This window comes from Ixodes scapularis, unplaced genomic scaffold (genome assembly GCF_016920785.2).
Source record: "Ixodes scapularis isolate PalLabHiFi unplaced genomic scaffold, ASM1692078v2 PGA_scaffold8__174_contigs__length_109621045, whole genome shotgun sequence".
Taxonomy (NCBI): domain Eukaryota; kingdom Metazoa; phylum Arthropoda; class Arachnida; order Ixodida; family Ixodidae; genus Ixodes; species Ixodes scapularis.
The window spans coordinates 72643946-72668688 of record NW_024609883.1 but is presented as its reverse complement, the minus strand read 5'-3'; the positions used below and the strand labels follow the sequence as shown (position 1 = coordinate 72668688).

At 47.2% G+C, this 24743-nt stretch overlaps 3 protein-coding genes and 1 long non-coding RNA gene across 5 annotated transcripts in view; 1 reads left to right on the top strand and 3 right to left on the bottom strand.

Moving 5' to 3' along the window:
• LOC115323862 overlaps positions 1 to 24510 on the bottom strand; it is a 32033-nt gene extending 7523 nt beyond the window's left edge. Inside the window, exon 1 of the mRNA XM_029984373.2 lies at positions 24323 to 24510. Within this exon, the coding sequence (XP_029840233.2) occupies positions 24323 to 24376 (54 nt within the window). The 5' untranslated portion in view covers positions 24377 to 24510. The remainder of the gene's footprint in view (positions 1 to 24322) is intronic.
• LOC115311241 lies at positions 644 to 8077 on the top strand. Its single transcript, XM_042286600.1, has 4 exons — positions 644 to 997; positions 1060 to 1275; positions 6156 to 6365; positions 7759 to 8077. Exons 1-3 carry the CDS (start codon positions 774 to 776, stop codon positions 6169 to 6171), a joined length of 456 nt encoding a protein of 151 aa, XP_042142534.1. The 5' UTR covers positions 644 to 773; the 3' UTR covers positions 6172 to 6365; positions 7759 to 8077.
• On the bottom strand, positions 9553 to 11173 carry LOC120840691. Its single transcript, XR_005715618.2, has 3 exons — positions 10883 to 11173; positions 10724 to 10815; positions 9553 to 10644 (listed from the first exon to the last, which is right to left on the bottom strand). It is a non-coding gene; the product is annotated as an uncharacterized LOC120840691 (long non-coding RNA).
• On the bottom strand, positions 12845 to 18431 carry LOC115318467. 2 transcript variants are annotated; one of them, XM_042286599.1, is made up of 11 exons: positions 17933 to 18431; positions 16178 to 16434; positions 15741 to 16116; positions 15003 to 15176; positions 14802 to 14877; positions 14579 to 14689; positions 14244 to 14492; positions 14015 to 14186; positions 13681 to 13829; positions 13379 to 13613; positions 12845 to 12936 (listed from the first exon to the last, which is right to left on the bottom strand). In XM_042286599.1, exons 1-11 carry the CDS (start codon positions 18239 to 18241, stop codon positions 12861 to 12863), a joined length of 2184 nt encoding a protein of 727 aa, XP_042142533.1. In that variant the 5' UTR covers positions 18242 to 18431; the 3' UTR covers positions 12845 to 12860. The 2 variants fall into 2 exon arrangements, with proteins under 2 accessions (XP_042142533.1, XP_040076554.2); XM_040220620.3 differs by having other exon boundaries at positions 12876 to 12936; positions 13379 to 13600.
• Positions 24511 to 24743: the final 233 nt, after the last annotated feature.

Here is a 24743-nt window from a genome sequence, read left to right as displayed (position 1 = left end):
CGGAGCTGTTTATAGCATTTTTTAGCGTTTCTAACTTAATATCTGTGTCTTTGAAGCTGTACGAGAATGATAATAATGTGAGAGATATGTCTGCAGCTTATCCCGGTTGAAGGTTGGACAGAATGCAGAGTACTGACATTGGCGAGAAATATTAAAAGTGATATGACAGGTACTTGGGTTCTATGTGACACTTGTTCAGGGTAACTCCGAATTACACTCAAACTGTGTAACCATAAATTGGTCGAAACTTCTGACCACTAGGCAGCTGAAAAAACACCGCCCCCATGATTTTGCGAGTACGGGCCGAGGCGCTTGGGGGATTTAGCAAATTGTCTATTCGGGCGTAATATTAACACTTCGAAATAATTAAGCTACACTGAAATCCTCGTGAAAAATAGCACAAATAATCTCAAACTTAAAGGGGCCCTCCGGAGCGTTCTGCGATGGTCTATATATGGCGGTAACTCAATCTATGGGTCCTAAGGATCCTAAAAATCGTAAAATTACAGTCATGCGCGGCGGATTTCCCTATTAAAATTGCTATCAAAGTCCCCGGCACGCCCCCCTTTCTGAGATGACCCCGGAAAACGGGAGGGGCATCTCTTTACGCATCAGCCAATGGCAATCGAAGGATTCCAGTGTCACTGCGCGTCACCGACCGCCGACCCGCGGAGGAATCTCTCCAACGCGCGGACCGTCGTCAAGGGCCCGGACCAAAGTTGCCCGGACTTTGTGCTCAGCATTCGTCGTTCGTCGCATCCCACGGTCGCGCTATGGACCTTTCGGACCTAACGTCTCTAGAGCTCGAAATCCTGGAACGGACAGCTGACATGGGTGCCATATCCTACGATTCGACCCCGATGCGCGACGTCGACGAACGCAGCGCCGCGGGCACCGACTGTGGCAACGACGAACGGCCGCGCCGCGGTGAAGCGAGTCCGCAAGAGCTGGAAGACGCACCCGACGATGGAACCGGGCGGCTTGGGAACACGGACTGGTACGTGGTGCGCTCCATTATACCCCGCTTTAATGGGTAATTGATGCGTGTTTTCTGCGAAGGTGTCTATGTGGTTCCTGCGCGCCGATGGAGACCGTCGTCGAGTGCGTCTGCTGCCGCGAATACCCGGCCGTCGCACGGAAGCAGCAGGGCCGGCAGGGCTGCGTAACGGGCCACCCGGACTTCGAGGCCCTGTGCCTCAACCCTGAGGTGTTGAGGTTGGCCTACCTCAACATGCGGCACTACGGGCAGCAAGGGATGGGCGCAAGTGCCAGCGAGTGAGTACGATGTCATGCTTTGCGCGTGAGCAAACTCACCATGTCTCGGTGAGGACCGTGCCCTCGGCAACTACGTTCACTGTCCGATTCACAGCGTACATACGTACTTGTAATAACTTGTTGTTAGGCTAGATGAACGTTTAGCACCATCCTGGGAAGCGGTCGATGAATTGTTTGTGTTGCCGATAGTGAAATTAATCATAACCCCCACTGTCCAGGCGCAATATAGCGCTCCAGGGAGGCTTTCAAGAGACTAAATGAGAAGCAGCCTGCCTAGTTACCACCCAGTCATTTGTTCAATACAGAAACACGGACACTTCCAACTGCTGTCCCACTATAAACTACACATATTCTTATATGTTCTAAACGAACTGTTCTGACGAGACCGCCCTTTTCGAGCGTTACACTTCTTTCCGTTAGGCCAGATCATGGAGAGCTATTTTTCCTTGCATTTACGGTTATCAGTTTAGATATGTCATTTTCTTGCTCTGTTTAGATGCAATGTTATGCAACAATAGCACTATGAAATATATGACAGTCACATGGCCTCGTCTCTAGTCGAGACGGCCTCGTCTCGTCGAGAGCAATAGAAGGCGACACCTTGGATGTACATATGCTTTGGCGTTGTCCCCATGCCCAATGCTCCCTTACCTCCCTCTTTTTCACCCTTCTCGACCCTCTGACTAGGCAGGCTGGCTCACCCCCCCCCCCCCCCCCAGCTTCAACTCGTTGATACACTACTGCTCCTACTGGTACAGCATGTCCATGCTGTACCGGGTGAGCACTGGTGGCCCCAATCAAGCACCGGACTATGGTGTAACTAATAAAGGTTCCCTCTCTCTCTCTTTCTCTGTCTCTCAAGAGAGCAGTGGATATCCCACACGTTTGGCTTTGGCGCAAACGACAAAGATAACGCAGTCCGTGTCAGAAACCCAAGTCTGGCTTGCAGCTTGCTCAAATGGTGTCTCTGAACAGAGCCGAATTAGCGCCTGAAGCCCCTCTACAAGCTCGCAGAGAGCAGGTGGCCGCAAAGGCTTGAAAGTCCTACTTTGTCAACGAGAGGCGAAGATTAACTCACTCCCGAGATTGTATTCGTCTCATGCAGTTTCCTTGCTTTTCTGTCTTAGCATAACTCAACAAAGGGTGAAAGCTACTGCCCTTGTGGGCCAGTCTGAGCGACGGAGCTAAGCACGTGCCAAAATTCCACAGGAGGAGTACTTGAAGACATTACGTTGTCACATGCATTGTTCTTACACGCCCCGATTGGCTTGCTGATGCCGTAGCTTTTGCATTTTCCCAAGTTCGGAAAAACGAAGAATTACTGTTTCCAGATTCTTTCCTGCTAGCTTCATGGACTGGACCAGCACTATGCTACAGAACAACACTTTTGAAGCAACAAATAAATAAGCACGAAGTTATCATATTGACGCAGTAATTCGCAACCGTGTTGGGGAAGGATGCTCCAGTCACTTTGTTTCTCAGAGCTAAGAGTTCAGAAAACTGCATACACCTACTTTATCTTGCATGCACCAATGCCTTGTTGCTATCTTAAAAATGAGCTTAGCTATGCCAGCTAAGTTGATGCTGGGCAATCTTTTTGAGAAGAAACAAACACCAACTGCTTCAAGTGCACTGTCAACGTCGACAGTACAGTTGGCACCTTCAGCTCAGACATCCTCGTTTTTTTACCTGGTCTAGTCTCTGCGTGTGACCTTCAAGCCCATCAAAACAGGGGCCGATATCAAAATGACGAAAATCAAAATGTAAAGGCCAAACATTGAAACGTCGAAAAATAAAATGCCGAACAGCAAAACGCCGAAAGGTGAGAATGCGTACATATCTGATCGCCATATTTGGTACGGTATTGGCGGATGCTAGCTGCACCAGTGTGTTGGAATCATGGAAGTGTCTTCTGCAAAATTAGGAGCATGAAAAATGTGCAAGCTGCGCTCGAAGACGATATCGAGGCAGAAATCAGATTAGAACCTCGCCATCTACCACACAAGAAGCAAAGCATGCGAGAAGAGAGCCTGACAGCCGCTTTGGGCAACTGGGACAAGCTCAACATCCTTAGCTTTCTTTGGGAAATACACACAAACTATTAGATCATATTCAACAAACAAAGAATTCCTCTGGCAGAACAAATGTTTCTTCCACTTTCTCAATCTAGAACCCTGTAGGTTCGTGTTGAACATAATATTTTGGAATTGTTTGGTCTCTGGTACCGGGTGATTCGGCTAATAGAGATTTCGGCGGTTTGTTCTTTCAGCATTTCGATAATGCATCCTTTCAATTTTTGGGTGTCCCAAGCGAGTGCAATGTTCTCTGGTCAAAACAATCAAAAACTTGAGAACGATGACATAGGCACAGATTGCTGTTGAGTCCATGGATGCCACTACGTCTTTCCTCTAGAAGGCAAGTGGAGACTTATATTCCAACCCTATCGGCAAAAGTCATATTCTTTACTCCAGTATCCAAATTGTCAGAAGGGGCTTTAGACGGTGTTTGCATGCTTTTTGGTCAAGAAACTACACAAAAAGGCAGTCATTGAAGGCTCATTGCTCTGGTTCGTGCACCGTTTACAATGCAATGGCAATGCGAACTAGAAACCTTCCATTCGCCCAGCGATGCAAAGTATCCCCCCTCCCCCCCCCCCACACACACACACCAGCAATGTAAAACACCCCCCTGAAACAAATTTCTGGCTATGCCACTGCAGGCCATGCACTCAAAAAAAAAAAAATTTCCTCCTTCCCATACTATAATTGTCAAGGCAGTGCAGCCATATGGGGGGCGTACCATACTGATTTACGATTTATTTTTCCGCAGATATTGTCCACTTAGGGGTCGGTAGGTGTGTCGACCTCCTCAACGTAGTCCCCCTGGAGACGAACGCACTGGTTCTAGTAGTGTGGCAGCCTTTCCGTTCCGAGACCACTCTTTGGGAGTGCTTCGCACCCACGCCTGGACAGCCGCTTCGAGTTCACCAGTGTCCATGAAATAGGGTCCTCATAGGTGGTTTTTTTCATGGTGCTGAATGGCTGATGGTCACTGCGGGCTAGGTTGAGGGAGTACGGTGAATGTAGGGATGGGCATTGTCATGCTGCAAGAGCGTACCTGCCGCCCCTTTCCCTGGCAGCTTCTCGTGAATCGCGCAATCACCTGAGGGTAGCCACATACGGGGCGATGTTGATGGTGGTGGCCGGTTACATGCAGTCAATGAGCATAATGCCCTCCGTATTCAGAAAGCCACGCGAGGATGTCTTTGCGGACATTGATGACTCGGAGGCATCTGTCCAGGCGTGGCTGAGACACACTTATAAACAGTGCAGGAATGTGATTGCTGCGCCAATTGCGCCAAACTGCACCAAGGGGCTAACTTTGCTACATCCTGCTACATTTCACCGAAATATGGCTAATCCGTGCCAAGCCTGCGCCAAAGAAGCAATTTTGGTCGCCTTTCATAAACGAAACGAAACTGAGAACCGTAATTGAGCATGCGTAAGCTAGGTCGCACAAGACGCCACCCGACACAAAGTACCCTGTATTAATCGTCTATTTGGTCTTGCATGATTTTTCCCCACGTCTCGCGTTTCGTGCACTCGTCGTCTCAGGAATCTCGTCTCGCGTCTTTTTTTTTTTTTAGCGGTAGACACGGGCGTGTGCGGACTCTCAGACGTTAGTGTATCGGGTGCCAAACATGCCGTCATGCTGTGAGACAAAACCACGTTTTTGCGCGGCGGGAGTTACTTTTTGAGCTGAAGCGCTCGCGCGACGTCGTGTGTTGCCGTCCCCACGTCGCTGCAGATATGGCGCTTACTAAACTGAAACGCATCGACATTCCTGCTCTTGTTTAAATCATACGCTGCTATAAAAATCCCTCTCTAACTCAATGACTGCTTGGCAAAGTTTTGATTACTTAGGTTTTTCCTGGTGGGCTTTCTTTCGAGAGGGACCCCGGTACGTGAAAAATCTGCCGCAAAAGAAAGTTGGTGAAGAGAAGTGAGCTAAAGCAAAGAAGGCAATGTCTGCACGCTGAACCCGCACAGCGTGCTTGTTTGTCTCGAGTTCAGTCGTTGCACGAAGCGCTCCAAGAACTTTTTTGACCTTGATTCGCAGTGTCTTGCATCGATACGCTCAGGTTCTTTTTTTCTGTGTGTTTAGCCTGTACCTCGCCTGCCGGCCTGGCAAGCACAAGTCGCTGGACTGTTTATTGTCGTATGCTGGACAGTTACATTTTGCATACTATTTTGGGAACCATGCAGTTGGCGACGGAGCGCGGAGTGGCATGGTTTCGGTTTCGGTCGAACAGCCGTTGTCTCCGCCCGCGCGACGAAGCACGTGTAACTGCAAGCCTGCCGAAGTTGCCCTTACGTGCATGTGAACATCATTGCAACAAAGGCACCAGCCGGGACGCTTGCAATGCGTTGTTTTACGTTTGCTTACTTTTTTTATAAAAATCTGCCACGTCAAGAATTTTGGCGGTGCCAGAAGAGTCCATGTGCGTATGGCAGCTGCCTAATTTGCTGTGCCAAGAGCTGCACAATAGTTTGTGCTCACTTGATTGTCACAAGGGGGGACGCCACAACAGCCACACTTGCATCTGCTCGTTTTCTCTGTCGTAACTTTGCCGGCATCTGACAGCATGACACTTTGGCTCCCGTAACATATTTTGTTGCCACTTTGGGACGGCTTTTGGTCCATGGGAGGTATATAGGGCAGTAAACACCCCAGTCAGAGACATGTCAAGGCGTCCTGCCCTCCAATCCTTCCTAGCTTCGATCCCTTAATCCCCTGATCTAGTTGAAAAGCCAAAATCTCAAGGTGGGGTGATAATTATTGGGTGTCTGGGTCTTGATTTACACTATTTTTGGATGCAGATACCAGACACCCTGAAGCCGGTGGATGATCATCTCGACATGTTCCTTGTGGTGCCAGCAACACTTGCACCGCTGGTGTGGCATTCTTTGCACGCTATGCTGGGATAGTTTTTTAGGAGTGCCATGTCTGGACAGCTTATTCAGAAGCAGGCTGTCGTCGTCGAGATCCATGCTTTTTTTTTAACGGATGATGTTGCAGTGCCCACATGGGTGAGTATGACAGAAAGGATTCGAGATTGGAATAGGTCACCAAACAGTATCGCATCATTTTTCGTTAAAATATTTTTCTAACAACACTATTCATTGAAATAAACACTGAAATTCAAAGTTTCTCGTGCAAGAATGGGGAGGCCTGGGGGTGCTCATATGTATCCCCACTACTCTGATGATAGTAGTGTCACCTCTAAATCAACACAGCATAATGGAAGACATATCGCAGTCTAAAACGGGAAAAAATGTTGATATATGTGTCTTGCAGATGCGTATATGACCAAATAGCAAATGATTGCGGTGCCCTGAGCCCTAAGGTATTCAGGACCAATAAACACATGGGGGTGGTAGCAGCTGTCATGGCAAATGGAAGCTGTCAGAATGACATGTTCGGATATTGACACGGATTGTGTCGGAGAGACATGAAATCACAACTGCTGGAGCCACTCCAGTATTGCATGAGCACTTCAGCTCGTATGTTTACACCAAAACTGTTCTGTGCGAGCTTCATAGAACACTCATGGCCAGGCTGCTATTCTCAAATCCCTAATCACCAGTACCAATGCCAAGCTTCGGCAGTGCCAGCAGCACTTTAGACAATGTTAAATTGGGACGTTCTCTGATGAGTTCACATTCCCTGGCACTTGTGTGCAGGAAACCTTTGCAGTAGGTGTGTGCGAATATTGGTTCAAATTGAATAGTATGTTTGCCATAACCTTTGCGCTGCAAAGGGAAGCCGATGCAACCGGCTCTTTTTGCGCTGTTGATGCTAGAAACGACAGTGCACTATTTGATTCGAACCAATATTTGCACACCACTGCTTTACAGGCTTACGAACTGCACTGTTTTGTCCCAAATTAAACAACATCATATGGGGAGCTTTCCACTGTTCTGGATGAATGGCTCCCATTCCCTCTGGCCAGTGCACATAATTTTCATGTGTCCTTCCCAAAACACAGCGATGCAATATTCGTCACCAACACCAATGACAGATATTATCTACAATTGTGAACTGGGACCCTGTGAACTTATTTTATGTATCATGACCACGCAACAGATATTCCTTCCTTGTTAATTCCGGTGTATAACTGGTTGTTGTGTCGATTGGAGTTGGAGGTGCGTTAGGAGAACCAAGGCCTATAGTTTTTTTTTTTTTTTTTTTAAACTCTGGAGCATTTAGAATGAATCTACAGCAGTTCACTTCAATTTGGCTTCCATGTCTAGCCCATCCAACATGGACTGCCAAATAGGGATTCTGCTATGTGATAGCTGGAGTGGACGTAACAGAAAAGCAGAGTATGATTACATGCCTAGAGAAATGAAAACAAGTGTAGAATTTGCCAACAGAGTGATAGGCTTTGCTTCTTACATCCAATCTCTGTCATTGTTCCAGGCACTACAGATTTGCAGCCTACAGGCAGTGTGCCCTGTGGCTGTGGAGCCGCTTGGGAAAGAAGAATAGGCGGCCCCTGCCATCCTGTGTGGTCAAGACAATTAGGGGCAGGTACCCTGCTGACGTGTATGCGGGCTACAAGGATGCAGAATAAATTGCGTTGACCTAGAGACCACGCAACCCCCTTCCCTTGTCTCTTCACCCTCCCTGCATGTGTGTGAAGTCGCTCGTAGCCATGAACGGAATCCTCTAAATCACGTGACCTATTATCTACGATATCACGTGACCATAACTATGATCACATGATCGTAGTCAAACCAAAGCCAGTGCACCTACGTCACATTCAGTCACACGACGAAGCCGCCTCGGTGGCTCCGAGGCGAGAGTGCCGGCCTACGGATCCCCATGTGGCGGGTTCGAATCCCGGCCGAGGTGCCTGCAATCTGATGGAGGTATATTGCGGAGAAGGCAGCTTGGTAATCGAGCTTTCGATTGCACGTCAAAAGATCCCCAGGTGGTCGAAATTAATCCTCGGTCCTCCGCTGGGGCGTGCCAGATGCCCGTCGTTGGTTTGGCACGTAAAACCCCCAAATTTGATTTGAGTCGCACGACCGGATTGCTTCATTTTCCTCCTAGAATCCAAAGGCTGTCATCAAAACTACTAGGGCGTGAGAAGTGCTCATTTGGAACACTAACCTAAGCAGTAAAATTTGGCACCCACTAATACCATTTTAAAGTAAAGATAGAAAAAGCACCGATGTCATGTTCGCACTAACAGTGTTGTGCAGTGTACTTCTACTTTCTTCTGGATCTGTTCTTTCAAATGGAAAAACTGCATATAACATGGAAAAATCTGACTGCATGAAGCTACAAGATGCTTCCCTACATCAGCCGTCTGAGCGTGCCGGTGCGATGAGGCGAAGAAAGGCGAATTGCGATTGCTGCAGTTTTCAGAGGGACGTGGTCGATTGTTCCGAGGGTCTGGATGACGACGTGGCTAACATGACAAACAAATGACGTTCTGCTTGGGTGACTATAGTCCACTTCAATGCAGCGAACGACGGAGAGGAGGTCGCCTCCTCTCCAGCATTCACTCTACTAAAGTGGAAAGAGGTGGGAGGAGCTTCCACTTCGTTCTTGACCTGTCACCGACTATAGGCATGCTGTAAATTGTATTACTTTTTTTATTTAGAATTCATTGCCAACCTACATTTCATTACTGTACTCTCAACATGTGCTCTAGTATAGACTTTTCCAGTCCAAGCCTTCTGCGAAATCCTTTTTTTACTTGGCTGTGGAATGCTTTTTGAGCATGCACAATAGATCCCCTGCATGGAATATTCTATGCCTCCACAGCCCAGTTACCCTGGATTTTTCCTCCCGGTGGTAAATAGGATCTGCTTATATATTTCAGTGAATACTACGATTGTTAGTTTATATTGTCGTTATAATTGGCAAGTATACCCTCACATCATGCAAATACTTTGAGGAAATGGCACAATTTCGGTCGGGTTTTTAGTTAGGCATAGTGCAGTATTCTAGTTACATCGACCCATGTATTGACCTCACAATGCAGAAATCATCCAGGGGATCACAAAATTAGTACTACCATCGGCATCACTTGTTTTCAATTATGAAATTATTTCCTTTTGGTCATGCAAATTTCTACACCTTCCAGGTTCTGGTACCGAGAAGTCAAGTTGTTGGAAAATTAATGCAGTTTATTTCAATCGTAAGGTTAGCGAATGTGCCTCACTTATTTGCAAGCAGGTCAATAATGACAGAAGACAAATGTTGCAGACGGGGGGAAAACCGTGGTGTAGACTGGAAAATGCAGCACTGTTTTTAAATTGCCATAAAAAACTTCTGTTAATATTTCCAGTGTTATATGCAACCACCCCACTTTTGTTATTGCTGCATTACCAGCCTACCTCCTGGATGAAAACCCCATTTATTGGAAACACGGGCGGGCTGCCCCGCCTCGGTGCAGTCTCCACAGCATGTCCGCTCATCAGCACATGAAAAGAAAGATGGATAAGGCATTGTGTTACAGTCTTCAGAAAAGTGTCGGTTGGGTTCCGAAAATACTTCAATTTTCTAAAACTGCTGCGATGGGCTAAGCTTGTGAACTGGGGATGGGATCTCTGGTGCAGAACTACATGCTATTCAAAATAGCACTTGATCCGCCTTCATTGTGGTGTGCCCACAATGAATATGACAATACGGTCACCGATTTCCTCGATCTTGAAAGCTTGCACAAATTATAGCTAGGATCCTGCGTTCTTGAATTTAATTTTTTTTTTAGCAAAATTAGAGGGTGTTTTTTTTTGTTTTGTTTTTTTGAACCATCAATTTGGAGCTTCCATTTATGTACGCAAAGTTCGGAGTCTTTCGGCATTTTCGATGAGGCAAATGAAAGGTAGAAAACAGCACTTTGTGAATTTAGTAAAGCAGTATTTTCATATGAGAGCGCCGTATTCATCTACTGTCGTAGAGGGCCTACCTCATTTTTATTATAAGGGGCTACATGGCAACGGAAGTTGACACTGCAATAAGAGGAGAATTGCAAAAATTGTTCGAAGATTCCGGGAAATATAAAGACTGGTGGGGGACCGAAAAATTGAGTTTTTCAAATGAATCTGAATCAGCAAAATTTTAACGGCTAGTGTTTTTTGGAGTTTATCAGGTTTATCTGAGAACGCAGAACCCTAATTACAGCTAATGGACTGGGAAGAATTATAGCACTGGCCTGTCCTCATCTCCTAATGCCTCTACTGTTGGCACTGATGTGCCAACAATAGAGGTGCACCATGCTGGGCTTGAAAAATCCGGCTTGAGAGGGCAGGTGCCAATGCTTGCATCTCTCCATTACGCTTGATCGTGGCCCTAAAATCAAGCATTATCAATAGAGGAGATCTGCATTTCTGTGAAAAATGATTGCAGACAGATCTAATGTCCTCCTTACTGTCGGTCAGGGTGTCCTAACGGAAAACAATGATCTATTTTGCAGCTCGGCTGTTTTCTCTTGGGTCTGTCTGCTTGCATTCGCCGTACGTTCTGCAAAACAAAGCGGTTATTGCCTACCATGGTAGTTTTCATTAGGACGAGGCTCCTGTGTGCTTACCACTGGCAGCATGAAAGATAGAACCAGGTCTTTGCTTCCTGCTGCTGTCCACCTCGTTGACAGACTTTCCAGCCAACAGTGAAAATTCAGACTTGCATAATTACATTCCTAGACATTCCAAGTTGGGCTAGATGGGCGTTCACACTGAAGTTAGTGTCGTCCTCACCGCAAGTTGAGCTGTAGCCTTGAGTCTCGCTGTTTGGTGACTTTTCTGTGAGTCCGACATTGCCACCGGCTAAAGTTCCTTGCCCTCTTTTGAGATAGGCATGCCATGACCAGCTTGATTAGGCCCTAAAATGGAACATTCTCATGAGGAGAGATCTGTATTTCTGTGAAAAATGATTGCAGACATATCTAATGTCCTCCTTACTGTCGGTCAGGGTGTCCTAACGGAAAACGATGATCCATTTTGCAGCTCGGCTGTTTTCTCTTGGGTCTGTCTGCTTGCATTCGCCGTACGTTCTGCAAAACAAAGCGGTTATTGCCTACCATGGTAGTTTTCATTAGGACGAGGCTCCTGTGTGCTTACCACTGGCAGCATGAAAGATCCAACCAGGTCTTTGCTCCCTGCTGCTGTCCGCCTCGTTGACAGACTTTCCAACCTACAGTGAAAATTCAGACTGTTGCATAATTACATTCCTAGACATTCCAAGTTGGGCTAGATGGGCGTTCACACTGAAGTTAGTGTCGTCCTCACCGCAAGTTGAGCTGTAGCCTTGAATCTCGCTGTTTTGTGACTTTTCTGTACTTCGACATTGCCACCGGCTAAAGTTACTTGCCCTCTTTTGAGATAGGCATGCCATGACCAGCTTGATTAGGCCCTAAAATGGAACATTCTCATGAGGAGAGATCTGTATTTCTGTGAAAAATGATTGCGGACAGATCTAATGTCCTCCTTACTGTCGGTCAGGGTGTCCTAACGGAAAACGATGATCCATTTTGCAGCTCGGCTGTTTTCTCTTGGGTCTGTCTGCTTGCATTCGCCGTACGTTCTGCAAAACAAAGCGGTTATTGCCTACCATGGTAGTTTTCATTAGGACGAGGCTCCTGTGTGCTTACCACTGGCAGCATGAAAGATCCAACCAGGTCTTTGCTCCCTGCTGCTGTCCGCCTCGTTGACAGACTTTCCAACCTACAGTGAAAATTCAGACTGTTGCATAATTACATTCCTAGACATTCCAAGTTGGGCTAGATGGGCGTTCACACTGAAGTTAGTGTCGTCCTCACCGCAAGTTGAGCTGTAGCCTTGAATCTCGCTGTTTTGTGACTTTTCTGTGACTTCGACATTGCCACCGGCTAAAGTTACTTGCCCTCTTTTGAGATAGGCATGCCATGACCAGCTTGATTAGGCCCTAAAATGGAACATTCTCATGAGGAGAGATCTGTATTTCTATGAAAAATGATTGCGGACAGATCTAATGTCCTCCTTACTGTCGGTCAGGGTGTCCTAACGGAAAACGATGATCCATTTTGCAGCTCGGCTGTTTTCTCCTGGGTCTGTCTGCTTGCATTCGCCGTATGTTCTGCAAAACAAAGCGGTTATTGCCTACCATGGTAGTTTTCATTAGGACGAGGCTCCTGTGTGCTTACCACTGGCAGCATGAAAGATCCAACCAGGTCTTTGCTGCCTGCTGCTGTCCGCCTCGTTGACAGACTTTCCAACCCACAGTGACAATTCAGACGGTTGCATAATTACATTCCTAGACATTCCAAGTTGGGCTAGATGGGCGTTCACACTGAAGTTAGTGTCGTCCTCACCGCAAGTTGAGCTGTAGCCTTGAGTCTCGCTGTTTGGTGACTTTTCTGTGACTCCGACATTGCCACCGGCTAAAGTTCCTTGCCCTGTTTCGAGATAGGCATGCCATGACCAGCTTGATTAGGCCCTAAAATGGAACATTCTCATGAGGAGAGATCTGCATTTCTGTGAAAAATGATTGCAGACAGATCTAACTTCCTCCTTACTGTCGGTCAGGGTGTCCTAATGGAAAATGGTGAACCATTTTGCAGCTCGGCTGTTTTCTCTTGGGTCTGTCTGCTTGCATTCGCCGTACGTCCTGCAAAACAAAGCGGTTGCTTACCATGCAAGGCTGTATTAGGACCAGGGTGTAAGATAGACAGGTGGGGAAACGAGAGCCAAATGAGCGACCGGATTGTGTACCCCTCGGTTTTCTTTTTTTCTGTGGCGCCATCGATGTGGAGCACCGCAAACTCTCACTCCAGGTGGGCGACTGGCTAAACTGACGGAGATGGTTTCTCGTGGATTTTCAATAAAGACTGTCGTGCTCTCTGTTTATTTTGCGCACTCTCCCATAAAGTTCCATGCAAATCCGATTCCGATTTTTTTCCTCTCGCCGCAGCGCCATCTGTTGCAAATCGGGGGTACCCGCAAGCAGACGAGTACACAATCCGGTCACGGCGCTGCGGTAGGCTTCTATGGGCCGTTTCCCCACCTGCTTATCCTGCACCCTGATTAGGACCAAGGTCCTGTGTGCTTACCTGCGGCAGCATGGAAGTCCCGACCAGGGATTTGATGCCGTTACTGGGGACTGTGGCCGAACCTGGACATTCGTGCTGCCACGAGTTCCTCTTTTGGAGGCCTTGTGTAGGCTGCAGTCATCGGTGCCGGGAAGACGACGGTGTTGGCCCTCGATGCAGCAGCCAGGGACCGCCACTGTTTGCTGCTCTCCATTGCCTCCTTGATGAGCTTTCCAACATACTCTAGAATTCAAACCTTTGCATGATAACATTCCTAGGCTCTCTGGACAAGGCATTCACACTGCAGTTAGTGTTATACTCACTGTAAGTGGGATCCGTAATCTCTGGTCGTGCTGTGTGGTGGCCCTTTCGTGCTTTTGATGTTACGACCGACCAACGTGGCTTGCCCTCTCGTGTGACGGCTTGGCAGCGGTTTGAGTTTTCGTTGAAATGGAGGATTGCAAGTCGAGTCCTGCAAGATGGTTACATTTCAGTGATGGTAAAGTGTGCCACTTACAAAGAGTGGTTATTCTGGCATCAATCCAATTCCATTATCTGATCATTAGGAAGAGACTGTCAGGTTTGTCGCATTGTAACCAATGGACTGGATGAAAGTGTCCAAACAAAGGAAATGTGATTGTAAATTGGTTGACTTACTTTGCAAGCATGCCTTCTGGGCTGAAAGCCTGGGACTTCGGGGCGAAGTCTATCAGGACGCTGTGGAACGCCTCCAAAGCATATGTCTGGCCATGTGGAGACATCTGTGCAAGGTCCTTCAGGAGCAGTTTGTTGCCAGTGATGCTCTTGAATTGGTTGTAGGCCTGCGAGTCTGAGGATGATACAAGTTTTAGAAAAACCACCTTCATTTGGAAGAACAAAAACATACTGGGATCCATCCATGGTCGTGTTGGCTCTGGCATGTCACCATGGAGGCACCTTCCATAGGTTCCTTCGTGCCCCGAGTGTTTGTTGATGACATGGTTGTGCATGCTGAGCCAGATGTCGATGAGCAGCTTCTCGTCGCCTCCTGCAGCCCTTGCTGACCAGTACATATGGTTTGTAGCTGTCTGGATCCAGATTTGCAGGTCTTGGCATCCAGCCCGTTTGCTTGCTGCTGTCAGCTTCTTTTTCACACCTAAAATTCAGAGTCGTGTCAGGGAAACCTGCAGCGTGATCGCTGGAAAATAAAGGCTACACGAATGGCCTGTTAGGATTGCTTACTTTTGGAGATGTGCCATATGTCAAAGAAGTGGTCAATCCCGGGTTCGTGCGTCTTCATGTGCTTTCGTGTGGCAGGGTGACGGTCAGTCACCAACGATCGGATCTTGATACCTGCACCATTAGGTTTCCGAAGATAGCAAAAGAATAAGTGATTATGCCAATTTGAACAGAGTGCCTGAAAGGCCGCCGAGTAGTGATATACATGAACTAAGCATGAACATACCTTTCTCCTTGAAGAATTGCAGCTGCTTGAGGAGGCCCTCCTTCTCCATGTTGACACTGGCCATGGCCTGTTCAGACTAAAAAAAGGTGTGAAATGAATATTTTACCAAAATAGTGCATAGCAGTGAAGTAACTGATGACATAACACAAGAGAAAGATTATGAGATTGTTGCAACTGGTTCACGTAAATTCGACTACTTGCCTCTTTTAGCTGGACCTGGACAGAGTGTAGAATCTTGTTGATTTGCTCGACGTGGACTGTGTACGTCAGGTACTTGGCACAGAACCCAGGGGAGTCAAATCTCCCGTCAGCAGAGATGTCCACCTCTTTGTTCTGCAACTCGTTGAGAAGTTCTTGTTGCTCTTGCAGCCAGACCTGTTCATGCAGATAAATATTGCTTTAGAAAGGCATGGAGCATACTACAATAGTCCCATCTGTTTATGTATGCATAGTGTAGTGTTGTAGAATGAATGACTGAGTGAAAGAAAAAGGAAAGCACAATGCAGCGAGTTTGAATGTGACTTAGATTGTGCTAGGTTGTGATTTGTGTTTTTATGTTTGTGTATTTCATAAAAGAGGCAGCAGGCCGCCCGTTACCTCGAAGCTGCCCTACCCTTTTCCATTCTGACAACCACCCTCTGTCTCTTGACTCTCACGGGGAACCTGACTCACTCAACCCAATGCCAGACAGGGAACTGCCCCAGGATACTACACATAGCAGAAATAAATTAAAGTATCGTGGATTTAGTAGCCCATGGCACATATGTAACATGATGTATAAAATTTTATCTCTTAGCACTATACCATTGAAGTGGCATACTACAAGAAGATATTTATTCATTTAACCGAAGTGTGACTGGGGCTCCAGTTTTGTACCTCATTGGAAAATTGGGTATATGGGAAAAAAATGCAGTTGCAGTGTCCCGGAATATTGCTCACCTTGTGGATTGCAGGTAAAGCGAAGGCCTTCCGATGCTCGTAGAAGCTCGAGTCGGAGATGACCTGCACGTTCATATGGCGTAGCATCCGCAGCGTAGGGGCAATCTTCACTCCAGAGAAGACCAGGTGGCTGGTCAGCAGTATGTTCCCTGCTGGTCTGCCGTTGACGATGGGCTGGCTTTTCCATGTGCGCACGTGCTCCACAGGGCAGATGCTGTAGACTGTGATCAGTGTGCCGGTAGTTTCGATCGTTGTTTGGCACAGTCTTGAGCACTCTTGGCACGTCTTGAAAAGCTCCCTTAGGCAGCTCTCGAACACCAGAAACTGGCGCTCTTCTTCTGGTGGTGGTGGTGGAGCTGATGCACCATGCTCGATTCTGAAATGGGATCATGTGAAGCATTCTTTACAGATTCTATGTGTTTATATGCACAACTTACCTCTCGTAATCCTCGCTGTGAGACGGAGAGTAGGTTGCGTCAGAGTCTGGCATGTTGCTGGGAACAGGAGATGTGCATTCATATGGCACCCCACTGCTACAAGTGGAGAAGGCAGACTCGGGTGGATGCGACTGTGCAGGCACGTCTGCGACAGGGACAGGTGGCACCACTGCAGGGATGTTTGTTTCAGCAGTAGAGTCCCTGAGGGTCATTTCTGCCTCGCAGGGTGCAGGCAGTCCAGTTGCCGAGGCCTGAGTCTGCAAAGGGCACTGTTTATTACACATTTCATATTTTTAAAATTAAAGGGTGCAACTCGAGCACTCCACACAATGCCGTCACCGCGGCAAACATCCTTGATGCCTAGTTTTTTAGCTGATGGCAAACATCCATGAATTGTTTTGTAGCCTTTCCATAGCTTAGAATTTCATGCACTCAACCAAAGCTCTCACTGTAATACAAATCTAAGGGATGCCTCACTCTTTATATTTGTTTTTATAACTTACATTACCATCTATATTTTCAGTCTCTAGCTCAGCAACAATAAATGTTCATGTCGCGATATGATGTCACATTACATACATACGTAAAGCTGCAGCTTGACATGTATTTACCAACCACTGAAGGAAATGCAACCAACGAGCACTTATAGCCGCAAGTGGGAAACATACAGCAACTGCCATGAGTTCTCAGTGTCCAGAAGTGCCACCAAGCAACAAAATCATGGCGTGCATTTGCTATGTGCATACAAATTTGCAAACGCGGGTTTGCACGCAATCGTGGGTGCAGGATTGTGAGAAGAAAAAAAAAAAACTGAGTTTGCTCACAAGAGTAGATATAAAAGAAAACCTGCTTGTTAGTAGTCACGGACACTTGGAACTTTGCTAAGCTGATACGAAAGGGTTCCTGTCTGTAAACAAGCTGGGAAAACATGTATTGACTTTGGGTGGGTCAATAGCAGAGGGGGGTGGTGATGGTGGTACCATTAGAGGCGATTTATGACTCTGTCCTTTTATCTTATTTGTTCGTGTTTTCTTTTTACAAATGAGTTCGATCCTGCAGATGGTGCATGCTGATAGGGTTCTTCGTTTTCGGGTAAAACCCTATAATACCTCATTTTTCTCCCCCGAATAGTTCTGATGAAAATCGGGTTAAACCCGATTTCTCCCCGAAAAGCAGTGTTGAAATCACCTGACTTGATAGAAAATATGAACCATTCTGGATCTGTTTAATTCCTTGGTCATCAGTTGATGGTTACAATTTTCTTCGATTTGCGTGACCTCCGCAAAGATTCACTTCAGCGCCGATCAGAAGGTAGAAACATATCCTATGCCTATATAATATATTTTGTTTACTTTTGTTCATGTAAATAACACATTGCACGTATTTGTAATTGATAAAGAAATCCCGAAAAAAAATCCGAATTTCGGAATGGTTTCTGGAAAAACCCGATTTCTTCCCGATTATCGCCCGGAAAAATAGCGCCCGATTTTTACCCCCCCGATTTTTGAAAAATATAAAACCCGAAAATGAAAACCCCATGCACCGCACCATTCGCGCGATAAGCTCTCGAACCGCTAGTCCGGAACATTAGGCACCACTGATCGACTTGACGAATGCCATGTGGATTCCCATGTTACACAAATGCCTCCTCAGTTCTTAGTTCAGAATATAGATACCAGAAGCAGCCGCACTGCGCAACGCAGAATGCCATGTTCGTGACACTCCAAAAAATATTTGAGCCATCGAAAAACTCACCACGACTTTTTGGCGCTTTGGGGGAGGATCGTCGGTCTCATCGGCGACGGGAAGCAGAAGCGTCGGCACAGCATCTGATCGAAGACGGGAACGACGCAGGTCGTCCTTTCGGAAAGCAGTCGGCTCGAAATGTTCGGCACAAAAACGGGGAATGAGAGGCAGGTTCTCGATGTCGTGCCCTCGCCCGGCGCAGCGTAACCACGCAGTCCTTCGTGGTTCTTTCTCCGGCAAAGAGAAGAATCGCAAGCCCTTGCGAACGTTCTTCCCAGTTTGATGGCGGCACGTCTTGACGAAACAAACGTTCGGCATTTCAGGGAAATCGCTCACTCAAAGGATAAAAGAAACTACTGCAATACGCAGTCGCATTCCACAGATGACAAGGAAAAGTTTGACTCATTCACGTGGAAGGATCGCAAAGCTGGCTTCGGAGTCGGGATCCACGGGAAGAAGGAACACGTGTGTCGCAAACGCACGCTTGCACACGCCCCGGGAAGCAGACGACCCGACGCGCCGACGCATCACCCCCTAGCAACAAGCTTGCGGGGAGAAAACATAGTTCGCTGGCTTTGGAACGATAATTGCAAACTATGTTTCCCGCACCACAATCAGTTTACGTTTTTCTCAAACTCTAATTTACAACAAGCTTAAAAAGTATTGCAATAATAACGTTCGCATTCACCGCGAGATGCAGCATTTCCATTGGTCAAGTTTTAGCGATGGCCAGGGAATGGGCGATTGTCTTTCAAGAGAAAATAGTAACGATATATTTCTACTGCCATTTACTTAATAAACGGTTTTGTACTCTAAAACTTTGTATACATATTAACTTGCACCTACTACGCAATATAACAACATAAACAGACGATCGCAGAAAGCTCCGGAGGGCACCTTTAAGCTTGTTAAAGCTGAAGTTTGGGACTATTTGTACTAATATTTAGCTTGCGAACAATGAGCCATTCACAGTTTGCTAACAAAAAACTTTTTTAACTTTTTAAAAAAAATTTGATATATTGAAAACCGGCCGCCAGATAAAGCTGTATATACGCCAGATAATGAAGTGTATACCTCACATAAGGCTGTATATATGCCAGATAAGTCGGTATATACGCCAGATTAGGCTGTAGATATTCCAGATAAGGCTTTATATTCGCCAGATAAGGGTGTATATACGCTAGAGAAGGCTGTAGATACGCCAGATAAGGCTGTATGTAGGCCGTATCTAATCGTTTGATATTGCCAGATATGCCCCAGATATAAGATTTCCATACGGAAGTGCACTTTCAAATGAACGTTTATTGAAACAAATGCACACTATTAATACTATCTTTCTGGCTATTCCTTTAGAAAATAACACTTGGTATTTGTCAGGTGCATTGACGGGGCACTAAGACACTTTCTTTTCTCTTGGTTGCTGATACAGAATACATCGTAAAATTTTATGGTAGTTTTATTCGCGCAGTTCCCGATAAATATTGTTTGTGCTAATTCTGGCTCCCATGGGCACCTATCCCAGTGCACTACCAGACTGCCCGGCGTGGACTGTTTTTGCTGACCATGCATGTTATCTTGCAAGCAGGCATGACCATGTGTGTTATATCTTTATCAGCGGCCCTTGGAATGTTTTGGCGTTTTGGCTAAAATGGCCTGCGTCGATATGGACCGCGGTCGACGGCGCCAAATCGCGAAGTGTCCCACTAACAGCTATCGCCATACAATCGTCATAAAACAGCTATTGCTGTAATAATCTACCGCTCTGAAAAGATGGGAATTCGGTGAAGTTCGGAAGATTATTGATACAAAATATATAACCCCTAACAGATTAGGTAACATAGGACGTGGCTTACCTTGATACTTCCTGCTTCGTGATTCGTTTTTCGGCGTTTTTATCAGCCAGTGTCGCCATCTCATTGGCAGCGGAGGGAAAATAAGGTGCTCGAAACCAGAGGTCGGCATTTTAGGTCGCCTTCACAGCCACACTCACCTAAGCCCCTCACAGCTACACTCACCTTCAGCCCCTCACTCATCCTCATCCTCACAGTCACTCACCTTCAGCCCTTCACTCAACCCGACTGGACCTCACGGCCCTCACATACTCATGGCCCTCACGCCCCTCAGGCACTCACCACCCTCACGGCCCTCACGCACTCATGGCCCTCACGCACCTCAACGCCCTCATGCACTCATATTCCTCACGCCCCTCACGCACTTATGGCCCTCACGCCACTCACCGGCCTCACGCCCCTCACTCACTCATGGCCCTCACGCCCCTCACGCACTCACCGCCCTCACGCCACTCACCGCCCTCACGCCCCTCACTCACTCATGGCCCTCACGCCCCTCACGCACTCACCGCCCTCACGCCACTCACCGCCCTTACGCCCCTCACTCACTCATGGCCCTCACGCCTCTCACGCACTCACCACCCTCAAGCACTCATAGCCCTCACGCACTCATACCATCACACCCCTCACGCACTCATGGCCCTCACGCCCCTCAGGACCGCTTCATATGGGGCAATTTCGCCCAGAAACTTGACGTCGCAACACCATGCAGCAACATGGGCCGCCCACGTTCACACGCAGCAACCAATTGCTGCAATTTGCCATCATCGTCATGAAATTTTATTTTTCTTGCAGCATTTATATACACAATTACGCGCTATAAACGTGTTTTTATTCATTTAAATCTCGTTGAGAATACTAATGCATCTTTCTGAAAGTTTATTTCCAAAAACAATCAATTTCAAACCCGAACCAAGATTTTTGTTGTCATCATCACCGGCACGAGGTATCGCGTGAAAATATTGCGTCCCTGATTGGATGCGGCCGCTTCAAACGTCTTCGAATTGCTCCGAGTTGCTCGCTTGTTTCGAGCCGGACCCGACCTCAGGAAATCATGTTGATCTAGGGAAAGCTAGCGAACAACCCGCCAGCAACACCAAAATTGCTGAGAAAGTTGCTCCGTCTGAAGAGGGCCTCACGCACTCACCGCCCTCACGCCCCTCAAGCACTCATAGCCCTCACACCCCTCACGCACTCATGCCACTTACACACTCACTGCCCTCACGCCCCTCACGCACTCATTTCCCTCACACCCCTCACGCACTCATGGCCCTCATGCTACTCACCGCCCTCTCTCACTCATGGCTTTTACGCCCCTCATGCACTCACCGCCCTCACGCCACTCACCGCCCTTACGCCCCACACTCACTCATGTCCCTCACGCCCCTAACGCACTCACCGCCCTCAAGCACTCATAGCCCTCACGCCCCTCACGCACTCACCACCCTCACGCACTCATACCCTCACACCCCTCACGCACACATGGCCCTCAAGCCACTCAGGCCCGCTTCGTATGGGGCAATTTCGCCCAGAATCTTGACGTCGCAACACCGTGCAGCGACACGGGCCGCCCACGTTCCCACGCAGCAACCAATTGCTGCAATTTGCCATCATCGTCATGAAATTTTATTTTTCTTGTAGTATTTATACACACAATTACGCGCTATAAACGTGTTTTTATGCATTTAAATCTCGTTGAGAATACTAATGCATCTTTCTGAAACAGTTTATTTCCAAAAACAATCAATTTCCGACCGGAACCAAGATTTTTGTTGTCATCATCACCGGCACGAGGTATCACGTGAAAATATTGCGTCCCTGATCGGATGCAACCACTTCAAGTGTCTTCGAATTGCTCCGAGTTGCTCGCTTGTTTCGAGCCGGACCCGATCTCAGAAATCGTGTTGATCTAGAAAAAGCTAGGGAGCAACCCGCCAGCAACACCAAAATTGCTGAGAAAGTTGCTCCGTCTGAAGAGGGCCTCACGCACTAACCGTCCTCACGCCCCTCACGCACTCATAGCTCTCACACCCGTCACGCACTCACCGCCCTCATGGCCCTCACACCCCTCGCGCACTCATGCCACTTACCGCCCTCACACCCCTCCCGCACTCATGGCCCTCACACCCCTCACGCACTCACCGCCCTCACGGCCCTCATACCCCTCACGCACTCATGGACCTCACACCACTCACCGCCCTCACGCCCCTCATGCACTCATGGCCCTCACTCCCCTCACGCACTCACCGCCCTCACGGCCCTCACTCACCCTCACACTCATGAATTTTCCTTGTTCAGAAACTCACTCACCCTCACCTCACCTGTGAAGATAAGGGTGAGTGAGGGTGAGTGAGGGTCCTCATAAGTGAGGTTTGCCGAGGTAGGCTCGAAACTCGTCACGAACCCCGAGTTTCTTCAGTTGTCGAAGACTCTAAGTGAAGCAGTCCGTAGGTGCGAAAAGATTGAGTTCGAAATTTATTTGTAACGGAAGTTAACGATCAATATAACGATTTGGCTAAGGGGTCATCGGCCGAGTTCACTGAACAATACTCGGCCATGTTGTATCGGGCTTTAAAACACGCTGACAACAGAGTTGTTAACCCTGGAGTGTGGTGAGAAGACGGGACAAACGCAAACAAATAGTCCCGTGTTGGTGCTTCCCATTTGAGTTTTAGTCTGTCTCCATGCACCTTTAGCCTTGCTTTCCCTCCAAAACAACGTCTCTCTCTCTCTTTCTTTGTTTCTTTCTCGCTTTCAGTAGTATAATTATGACCTGTTTTCTCCTTAAACTATAGTTATTCATGGACAACATCTCAAGGCATGTCGGTTTAGCTTTATTGCGAGGCTTTACGTGGTGTCTGAACAATGATGGTGTTACAAACCATCAATCCTATGACCATGAGACTCAAGCCTCGGTCGCCCCGATAATACCTCGTACCAAAGACGGTCTGCAGACCTTGACTGCAGACCGTCTTGTCCTTGTACAAACAGCCCCGTCACATCGGTCATTCGAAATATATTTGCAGACATTGTTCTAAGCGAGTGTATGGAGCAGACATGCTTAGCACAGATGCTTGAGCCGTGTCTGCGGATATTTCTGTCTTAATGTCTGCGGAGAAACTCCGTGAGTCTTTCGTGGGATGTACAGAGCGCGGCACTGTTAGCGCGAACAAACGATTGCCGGTTTTCCAGTTTTTCTCTTTGAAACCAAGGGATGTCACCCAAGTCATTATTGTTAGGGAAAGAGCTAATTTAGTTCTACAATGTAAGCGATAAAATTTCGTGCTCGCTAATACTATTTAGAAGTAAAATGCGAAAATGCGCCGATGTCTTGTTCGTGCTAACAGTGTCGCGATGTGTACGAGCAGTGCGGCTGCGGTTTGGTTTCTCAGTGCGTCTGCTTGAATGGGAATGGTAACTTTAAAGAGATCACAGCATTTATTCGCGTAAAAGACGCACCACTGATGAACAAGGTCCTCTCTTCTATTTTTCTGCCGAACAAACCTACAGTAAATCCTGGTGTTCCGCATTAAAAAAAGAAAATGTTCAGCGAAGGATGAGGTCCAGGAGACGATCCTCCGTAAAAATCCCATCTGCCTAGAGAGATCATTTTCGCGTGAAGACGTCATATCTGTATTCTCAATAGCTGTCATCATTCGGTCGATCGATTTGATTTTCTGTTCGCGTGCTTTCATGGAAAGCGGACCCGCAGGTTTTTGCCGTAAGCAGTGCGCCTAGTACTCAAGTACTGAAATAAATTAGGTAATGATGGGGGCAATATGAAATGTTTCCGAGGAATTAAAGAAAAGGTATTTTGTGTAAATAGGGACATCTTAGTTTCGGTATGTGCTGTGTAATGACTCATGAGTCTCCTCCTATATATAACCCTCAAGAACGTTAAGTTTTTTTGTGTGTGTGTGTGTTTTTTTTCAATATGGGGCGGGTAGGTAGGCATTCAACGTTTTTTACAAGTGGTTCATAAGACCCAATCAAAACCAGTAAATGTCGGACCTGTAAGTGAAATGTCTTGTTCCTGGCGTTTATATTTGTAGTATTTATTAGTATAAAGTTTTCTCATAAAAATCTTTCGGGAAATATTACGATTGATTTATATAGTTATCGGCAGAGACGACTTTTTTATTTTAAGTAGTTTTGCCGATCACGTTTGAGAGAGGGCTCAGGGCACGAATGTCTCAGAGTGCTGAAACTGTGCTGTCACCTCTAACATGAACCTATTCAGTAGGGTCCACAGCCGGCGGCCCCAATGAACCAAGTAACATAAAAATACAAATAAAAAAAAAATGTCCACTTTGAGTGTTGGGAGTTAAAGGTCCCACTGCTAAACCACTATGCAAAAAGCGGTCTGTAAACAGTGCCTGAGGCGTGTTCCTTCCTTATATGGCCGGTTTTGTCAAATTTGTCAGACAGTAACTCTCTTTAGACAGGTTCGAAGCACACGTATGTATGAAGCTAATAATTCCGACATCATGTCATGCGCTCCATAACGGCCGCCAAAGGTACCCCGAGTCATGGTGGATGTTTCACTTACGATTCCAAGAATGACCACACACCGCGCCTTCGACTTCAGCTTCGACACCTCCATGGGCTGTTCACGGTCCTGGTTCTGGTTTTTGTTTTTGCGTAACGACCTCACGAAGACTTGGTCCCTCAATCCGACGTTCACACACTCGCAACTTCATCGATTCGAAATGACAGAGTTGGAGACCAATTCGAGGAGCGAACTTGTAACTCAGAGAGCGACTCGCCACAACGGTCACTCCAGCTACACTTCAGATCGGCACTACGCTTATCTTATCTCGCGGGCGTTCTCGCGTCAACGGAGAGCCGAGTCGATCCATAAACAACGAGAAGAACGCGGAACGCTCGGACGAGGGCACTTGTGTACGCGGAGCTGCATGCTCGCGGTATACGCCTGTCCTGCAGCTCCGATGAATGCTTCGATGAGTCAG

What these genes read in the sequence shown, in the direction of transcription:
- LOC115311241 (XM_042286600.1), top strand. Translation starts at nt 774, where the DNA reads ATGGACCTTTCGGACCTAACGTCTCTAGAGCTCGAAATCCTGGAACGG. An exon ending in CGGCTTGGGAACACGGACTG is followed by an intron (nt 998 to 1,059) that starts GTACGTGGTGCG and finishes TTTTCTGCGAAG; the next exon opens with GTGTCTATGTGGTTCCTGCG.
- LOC115318467 (XM_042286599.1), bottom strand. Translation starts at nt 18,241, where the DNA reads ATGCCGAACGTTTGTTTCGTCAAGACGTGCCGCCATCAAACTGGGAAG. An exon ending in GATTACGGATCCCACTTACA is followed by an intron (nt 13,614 to 13,680) that starts GTGAGTATAACA and finishes TATCATGCAAAG; the next exon opens with GTTTGAATTCTAGAGTATGT. An exon ending in GGACTTCCATGCTGCCGCAG is followed by an intron (nt 12,937 to 13,378) that starts GTAAGCACACAG and finishes TTTGTTTTGCAG; the next exon opens with GACGTACGGCGAATGCAAGC.